Consider the following 9,114-nt stretch of genomic DNA (forward strand, 5'->3'; position numbering starts at 1 on the left):
AATTTTAATTTTTTAGGTAATAAATGCTTTTTACATTTCTCTTCCTTAATCGCACTTAAACGATCTTAATCACATAAGATGATATTTAAGTTCATTCAAAGAACCTAGAGAACTAAATTTGCATTTAAATATTGATTGAATGCATACAGTCTGCTGAACTTCATTAAAATGTAGTCTACGCACGGAACCGACGGGATCACTACTTGTGTGGCGTTGCAGTTCCCAGCACTAAAGTCTTACAGAGAGAAATATTTGCTCGTAGATTTTAATTTTTATTGTGCGGTAAAAATAAATTAAGGATGAATAAGTGAAGCGAAACCATATGCCTGGTAATATGTTTTCTTTGTGGCCAGTATTGAAATTGTTATCCTGCTGAAAATAGAAAGTGATCCTAAAAAGACATTAGTCAAATATCCAATTATGGCATGCTTGAAAAGCACGAACTGTTTAAGAAATGGATTAATAATAAAAAGAATTTGGAGTGCCTAAATTTGATTCTCCACTCATAACATTATCAATAAAGTTAAATTGCTATAACGACCGATAATCTAATGCAATTTAAACTTCGGTTGTACTGAAAAAATATTCATTATGAAGTAAATGATGCTTGCTACTTTGTTTATTGTTATATAATGCTCCAGCTAATGAGATGAGACCTAAGAATTAATTCGTTTTGGCATGTAAATTTTGAATGTTTAAAAAAAGAAAATTATGACCTTGATAAGCTCCTCAATACTTCTACAGCTAGAACTACATACTTCTTTTCGTCCATTTTCGTTTTAAATTAATAATTCTTAATCTTCTGAGTCTCCGAATAGCATTGCAATCTTTTCATTGCCAGTTATGCAGTGCTTCCTTCATTTGTTCAACAGCGTAGGTATCCTAACTTAAGGCTTTGAATGAAAATATTAGGTCTGTGGTTGTTGAAACATTAATGAGTTATCGAGAGCCCTTTATAGGCACGAACTGTTTAAGAAATCAATATATTATTAATTTTGGTCAGCATCATCTAAATTCGTTTTCAAAGAATTGCATGGGCCTGTCGAAACAGCAATGGTCTTTTTCGCCACCGCTTGGGTCCTGGCACAGTTTTGCACGCAAATGGACTTTTAAGTACTCAAAGGAACTTTGGGGTAACTCGAAAATGTCAAAGGTTGATACTGTTAGCTTTTGGTATATCGGTATTAAAAATTCAATTTCAGAAGAATGTAACCAATTAATATGCTAACTTGTTAATTAACTGTTGATATCAAATGCTGGTTTAAAAACAGTGAAATTTCAGCTTTTTAGAATATAATAAATCAATATACATTTTTGAACGTATGCTCGAGAGATTGTTAAAGGTTATCCATGATGCGCTCTCAATGTTTACAGAATCATATTCAGATTGAACGAATTTTAAGGACTAGAGAGGCAATTCATTAAAATTAGATACACTTAGTTCTTTGGTAATTTCTATGATGAATAAAAATAATAGTGTATTATATCTGCTTCTCTGCCTATGGGGCAATTCGCCATTTATTAATTTTTTTGGCAGCTGGTTGGACAACGACCAGAGAAACGTTAGCTCATGATTGAATAATATGCGTTTAAAAATTACTTTTTAAAGACAACACTTCTAAAAAATCCAGTGTCACTGATGTTATACATGTGTAATGAATTTCTAATTTTATTATGATATTAAAAAAAATTAAATTTTATTTATAAAATTAAAGAAAAAATTTTCAAAATTATTTATTCTGTCAATTGAATCATGCATTGTCTGATTTGTCTCCAATTTTACGCAAGTGTGCAAAATTTCATATCGTGTGGGAAATTTCCCACCGTTGCTCAATTTTGTGCATTATACTTACGTTGTTTCGCTAGAATAAGAGTTAGTTTTAGTTCAATCTAGGGTAAGTTTAATATTAGGGTAGATTAAGTCAGAACCGGGTCTCCGGAATCAGAGAGTTCGCACTGATACACCGCACTCGAAAGGCATGAATTTGTGATCTCCAGCCAACCTGATGTTCGCCGCCGCTACGGCACCAACATTCAAACCCTAAGTCTAAATTTCTTCGCAAGTTCTGCGATTTATCTATTCCTTGGTTTGAGTGCCCGATTTTCTATCGTTTTGTTAAATTCGCTCAAATCTATGCTTAATTATCGTGCGCGACGCTTCAGACTTCAATTCATTTGTTCTAAATGTAAACCTCAACTATTCAAATTTAAGTGGATGTGGCTCTAACTAATGCTCTATTTAAGAGTTCACGCCAAATCCCTCAAACTTTGACCTTACTTCAAACGAATCAATTCTTCAACTATTCCTACTTTACTTCCGTCTGAAGCGTCCATCTTCAACTGATTTCTTTTTCTTCAAATTCAATTCTTCCTGAAAGTGCGTTATAGAACACTGAGGCAATTAAATCTCGGGTGAATATTATTTATTTACTTTACCTCAATTGGATTTATAACTCTGATTTACCGCATTTACTGTTATTTCTATAGTCCATTTATGCAATTTATTCATTTTTTGCAGTATGAAAAACCTGGTACGTAGCTGGTGGCGACGCTGACCCTTCAAATTACCTGCTGCCGCTGTACATTGACGCGGTTACAGACTTATTCTGCTCTGCCGGTGCATTTACTCAGTCCCGACTCCAAGAATACCTTAGTATCCTTAGTATCCTTAGTATTTGATTGGGACGTAGCAGTCCCAGGCCACGATGGATCGCCGCCTCTGATTATCGTTCATCCGCCCTCATTTGGGCCACCTGATGCACGATGCTGTTGCTTGCTTCTCGCCACTGGTAGTGTTGCAGGGGAGGTACGCATTATATAATAAATAAAGTTACGCATTAAATATCTATCAAGATTGCAAATCCAGCTTCATTCATTCACTGCTAGTCTCAATAAAATTTTTGAACCTTTGAAATTTGATCATTATCTTTAAGGCACGATTGTATGTAATTATTCATAATCAATTGGATAGGTAGAAGTGTGTTAAATATCGATCATGAGATATGTAGCAGACAAAATTATTTTTTCAATTTTTTCGGATTAAAAAAATTTAATTTTTAATTGTTAATTCTGTCAATTGTTTCATGCACTGTCTCCAAGTTTACGCAAGTGTGCAAAATTTTATATCGATTGGACAGGTAGAAGTGTGTCAAATATCGATTATAAGATTTGTAGCAGAAAGACAAACAAACAAACAAACAAACAAGAAGTGAAGTTAAAGAGAAGTGTTGTAAAAATTAATTTCGTTATGAAATTTTGAATATGAAAATACACAAAATAAGTTTATTGGTGACTGAACAATTCTCTCGTATTGAATGAAATGCTTCATGTTGGCGAAGTCCAATGCTCGGTCCTCTCGAGCATCGCATGTTTGGGTGATACGCATCACATCGCGCAATAAAAACATATCATAATCGCCTGTGGAAATAATATACGTAAGCTAAAAATAATATGCGTTTAAAAATTATTTTTTAAAGACAACACTCCTAAAGAATTCAGTGACTGCGATGTTACAAATTTAAATTTAGTATCAAATATTAAAAAAAGTAGTTTCTAAATTTTATTTTTAAAATTTAAAAAAGTCAAATTTTCTAAAATTATTTATTCCGTCAATCGAATCATGCATTGTCTCCGACTTTACGCAAGTGTGCAGGATTTCAGATCAATTGGACTGGTAGAAAAGTGTTAAATAGCCATTGTAAGATATGTAGTAGACAAAATTATTTTTTTTTCAAAATTTTTAATAATAAAAAATTACTTTCAAAATTATTTATTCTGTCAATTGAATCATGCATTGTCTAAAACTTCACTCAAGTGTGCCAAATTTCAGATCGATTGGAGAGGTAAAAGTGTGTTAAATATCGATTATAAGATTTGTAGCAGGCAGACAACAAGAAGTGAAGTTAGAGGGAATTGTTGTAATTACAGATAACGCCAATAATTTACATACATGCCTAAAATTACAAATATTTTAAATCACGTTTTTAGTGCCCCAAATATAACAGAAGTCAATAAAATCTAATCTGGAAGACGTTGTTCGTGGCTTTTTATCATTTGGTCAGCAATATTTCGCTTTTTATACTTCAGCAAATCCCATTCAAGGTAAAACAAATATTACTATCAATTATACAGTAGAAGTAAAATTAATTTAGCTATCGAACTAGTAAATTCAAATATTTTAATTTTCAGAAGGAATATTTGAGGATTTTAAACGTCTAAGCTTTTTGGAAATGTTTTTAAAATTTAATTACAAGTCAACTTAATAAAAATAAAATGCATTTTGAATGTAGGGCGAGTTTAAATCATCGAAGTCAATCCATTTGTCTCACCGAAATTAAATTTTCTTAAAGTAATACTGAGAAAAAAGCAGGCATTGAAAGTTCAATCCTTAAGAGAGCCTACAGCGCCAAGCTTGAAAACTCTTTTGAGACAGGGTTTATAGAAATGGTTGTTACAAAAAAATAATTATAATTCAATACTGTTGGTGGTAATTAGTTACAATAGTAAATAATAATAAACCTCGACAATTAATATTTGTCTATCTCGCAGCAAAGATCACTAGACATTCGTTTCTTGCCAGCTGAATAACTTATACTTTACGCCTTCTGTTTCTATAGACCTCGTGTTAACTCGTTCAAATAATTATTAAATGCATTGCAATATGATCTTTTGATCAACACGGCAAGCGGGCATGATATTTCAGTATTAAATTATGAAGGAATGGTCCCCTTGCAGGAAAAGTATGAAAAATTCTTCCGACTCGCCAAGTCTCGTTTCGATGTTTTATTAGCAAATAACGAAACGTTTGTTACTCCGTTAATACAGGGAGTCGTGCGTACAGCACTCTCAAGATTTTTGTTGTATGGAATTTCATGTGAGTGAAAAATCCAAACTCAAAATTATACGAAGTGCAATTTATCTAAACCAATTTGCTACAGTATTATGATTTCCAGTTATCATGGACTGTTGAACATAACTCCGTGAGCCTCAAGGTGGGCAAATATGTCCTAAAATGACACTGAAGGCTAAAACTGCAGAAAAATTTTGTTAACACTAATAAATCATTATTGGATCTGAAATACTAGATATTAAATGAAAAAAAAAATTAAAAACAAAATTTTTACAAAATCAATAGGCAAATCTTATTTTGATTTCAAAAGGCCAACATTAATGTAATTTGGCTCAATGTTTTTTTTCATTTACAACATTTATTTTCTTTCAATTGTACAACTTTTCTATCTTAAAAAAAGACAGAACATGTACACTAATGGAAAATATTTCGGTCTCATTTTTTATAAATCAATTTTAGCCATTTATTATAAATATCGTACGCTATATGTTACCGATAGAAATTTAAAACTGTTATGAAAAAGATTCAAAAAATATCAGCGAGCACGTATCGTTTGTTCGCTGGAAAAAATGCGCCACATTTAATCTTTTGACTGGAAGAAACTCACCGCTTTTAAATAATTCTTAAGCACTTTTAAAAATTGTAGTAACTTGAAGTAAATTTAATCACTTCACCTGGTTCTTTAATTTACACGTGTAGATTAACACTTGAACGTAAGGTATAAATAGAAATTAAAGTAAAATGGTTGACTTTTATTGGTTCGTTTCGATCGTCGTATGTTTTGTATGGATTTTTGAAGGTATGATTGGAATGGATTTTCAAGTAACAACAGAAGGAGCAACAAGCTTCGTAAATCAAATTCGGTAAATGATAAATTCTTAATGATGATCTTTGTGGCTGGACTTGTGCCCGCTCGACTTGCCATGGGAACTTTTGTGTCCATGGTGGCCTTTGTGTCCATGATCGCTGTGGTGTCCACTCTTGTGGCCTTTCTTGTGGCCTTTGTCGAAGAAGCCTTTCTTGCCGTGCTTGTCGTGCTTCTTGTGGCCCTGGGAGACAAGGAGAAATAATTAATTGTCATGTTATTGCATTTGTCTTGACAATTGGCAAGTAATTGACATGTAATTGGCAAGTAATTTGCAAGTAATTGGTGAGGAATTGGTCACGTAATTGGCCAGTATATATCAATTAAGAAGCAAGTAATTGACAAAGATTTGCCAATGTGTTAAGCTGGTCTTTGATATTTGGAAATCTTTAATTTCATTTTCTTAAATTTTAAGTTGTACGTTAAAATTTAAGTCAAATGAATCGCCCAAAGTTTACCAATGTGTTTTCAAAGTTCAAACACACTCTAATGATAAAGGCGAAATCTTCGTAATTTCGCGTTCTCAAATCAAGACGAGCAATCAGTTAACCTATAAATTATTATTTCTATTGATTTTGAGGGAATTAAGTAAAGTACGTACTCCGAATTTGCCTCCTTTGAAGTCGCCGCCTTTGCCGCTCTTGAAGTGTTTGTCGAAGTGCTTGTGGTCGCTGTGGTGGCCTTTCTTGCCGCCTTTGTCATGGAAGTGTTTCTTGAAGCCAGACTCCTTGATGCTATGCTTGTGTTTGAAGCCCTGGCAATCACGGGGAAATATAGTATGGTCGGATTTATACCTTGATGCAGGATGTCTAACTTTTCTATTAAAATGTAATTTTGTAGTAAACATCTAAAGTTTCATATTTACAAGGACTTCACAGGTAAGTCAGCAAAAGTATTCGTAGACAGCCAAACAAACAGTAGAACTTTCGAATATATTAGTGAATATTAATTGAAAACAATCTTCACTCAGTGGATAAACAGAGATGAAAGCAGCATTCAGGCCCTTCTAATGGAAGAAATTTATAAAAAAGGATTTTAAAACTTCATATTTTCCAGTATTAATCGCAGTTATCAATCTACCTTCTTAGAGTGGCCTTTGCCAAAGGAGCCTTTGGAGCCTTTCTTGTGTCCCTTGCCTCCTTTCTCGCCTTTCTTGAAGCTGCCGTGTTTGTGACTCTTGTGGTGGTCTCCTTTGGAGCTTTTGCCGCCTTTGTCAAAGAAGCCCTGGAAGATTTAAGCGTCAGTTGCAGCACTTAATGATATAGAATGACGATAAACAACATTCGCTTCTGCGACGTATACTAAAAATAAAATCATGGAAGAAGTATTAGTCAATAATATAAGTCATATGAGTTAGAAGTCTTATATTAACTTTAGTGAATCATGTTCAGAAATCATATATAACTACTATTTCTTATGAAGTTTTTTTCTTCAAAAAATTTGTTCGTGCAGTAAAACATGTTTTTAACCTTTTTCCCGTGTTTGCCGAATGAACCCTTCTTTCCGCCTTTGAAGCCTTTACTGCTCTTGAAGCCTTTGCCGCTCTTGTGTCCATCGGCCTTTTTGTGTCCGCTCTTGTGACTGCTCTTGTGCCCGTGCCCTTAAAGAAAAATTTTCTCGATTTCGAATTGAAGAGAATGGAAATAAGTTCATTTTAGATCTTAAAGAAAGTTTTTTTTCACAAAATTGAATATTACCTTTCCTTACTATCACTACGTCAACTATGCTCAATGCTTTAACTAAAATAAGCATTAACCTTGATTATCATGGTAGGCAGAAGATAATAACTTTTCTATGAATATCATGCTGTGATCCAATATTCATATAAATAGAAATATAACATTAAGAGAATTATCCCATAGTCTGTATGCTTATCCTCAACATATTTTGTGCAAAATTTTGATTACTTCCGGAGAGGTAAGTTGTTCAGTTGTTGGTAAACTTCCTGAAATGATAAGGTGTTCAGCTCCGCCTCACCTCCAGCTGCGGCAACGAGATCATGCGTGGCGACGGCGCTGAACTGCTGACTTTCGGCAGCCACCAGATCGTCGTCCTCTGCCTCTGCGGTGATCACCGCCGCGTCGCTGCCGGCCACAGCCGTGGACGCGGCCGCTCGACGGGACGTGAAGCTCGTCTCCCGAGCGACAGCCACCGCCACGCACAACACCGTGCATATTGACTGTAACGAATGGTTTTCATCATCATGAGGAAAATTTTATATTTTTATATTTTATAAGTATTTTATATTTTTCTGATTATCAATTTATTTAATGTTTTTTTTTTCAGGGATTTTTCGTTAATATTCTACTTTTCATTGCTACTTATTAGGAAACGGATTTATTAGTATTTTAGTTGTTTGAGGAAGAGAAAAGGAATAAAGAGCAAAGTTCGATCAAAAAACAAATTGCATTGCGCGAGAATAATGATTCGATAGCCATATAATGAAGAGCACTGTTAACCCAAACTTGATTAATTCATCTGCAATTTCATAGCAAATAAAACTCAAAGACAATCCTGTGAATTTTATTAATGCCCTTTAATGCATTAAGTTCCCAGACAGTTAGTTTAAGATATAATTTAACTAATTTAAACACTCGATAATCTCGAGTCTTGATTTAGTGCGAGTGATAAATGACGAATGATTGATGGAATTGCCTCAAAAAAGTCATGATACTTGATTTTTGGGGAAATATTAAGCAATTTTTCAAATTTTGAAGAAGGAAACGAAGTCAATTCTCACCAGCAAACACAATCTCATTTCGCAGCTACGATGTCTCAGGGAGACCCTCCGTTGGCAGAAAAGTTTTGGTATTCGTAAAGATGAACAAGTTTTCCTTCGTGTGTTGTGATCGTACCTCCACTCTGCAGTGGGTCGAGATCGAGACTGTGACTGTCGAACAACAAGACCAGTTTATAAACTGTCGTATTCGCTGTAGTCTAACCCAAGGCTTGTGTAAAACCCGCAGACAAAGAACAAGGCAATCGGCAGCGTAGCCACCGATATCGAAATCTCGGCATGGCTTTTCGCGATGATGAAAATCGCTTTGAAGACAATGAGAATAGCATCAGAATTACTTAACCGGTGGTGAACTTTTTCAGGAGCTGAAATTGTCTCAGAATTTCTAACTGTTTCTCACACCTTGAAACTCAATGTAATTTTTTTGCCCCACATTCGAACTGATCCTAAAAATCGAGAATACATACGAATGATTCACTCACATTCAGTCATATTTTATTAATAAATTTTATTTAGTATGTTCATTATTTATTTGATAAATATTAGATCAAAATAATTAAACTGCAGTGCCTCACACAATTCGGACAAAGTTTTTGGCAGGTAATTAATTTTCGGGAAATTGTCACCGATTTTATTGCTTCAGATTTTGGATATATTATTCAC

At 34.1% G+C, this 9,114-nt stretch overlaps 1 protein-coding gene across 1 annotated transcript; it reads right to left on the bottom strand.

Annotated features, from left to right (window-relative positions):
- Positions 1-5,586: 5,586 nt before the first annotated feature.
- Positions 5,587-8,587, bottom strand: LOC108677595 (oleosin-B4). The gene is made up of 6 exons (XM_018165841.1): positions 8,455-8,587; positions 7,692-7,893; positions 7,184-7,314; positions 6,795-6,938; positions 6,316-6,468; positions 5,587-5,898 (listed from the first exon to the last, which is right to left on the bottom strand). Exons 1-6 carry the CDS (start codon positions 8,470-8,472, stop codon positions 5,728-5,730), a joined length of 819 nt encoding a protein of 272 aa, XP_018021330.1. The 5' UTR covers positions 8,473-8,587; the 3' UTR covers positions 5,587-5,727.
- Between the last annotated feature and the right edge of the window lie 527 nt (positions 8,588-9,114).

Source organism: Hyalella azteca, unplaced genomic scaffold (assembly GCF_000764305.2).
Source record: "Hyalella azteca isolate HAZT.00-mixed unplaced genomic scaffold, Hazt_2.0.2 contig5529, whole genome shotgun sequence".
In the NCBI taxonomy this organism is placed as follows: domain Eukaryota; kingdom Metazoa; phylum Arthropoda; class Malacostraca; order Amphipoda; family Hyalellidae; genus Hyalella; species Hyalella azteca.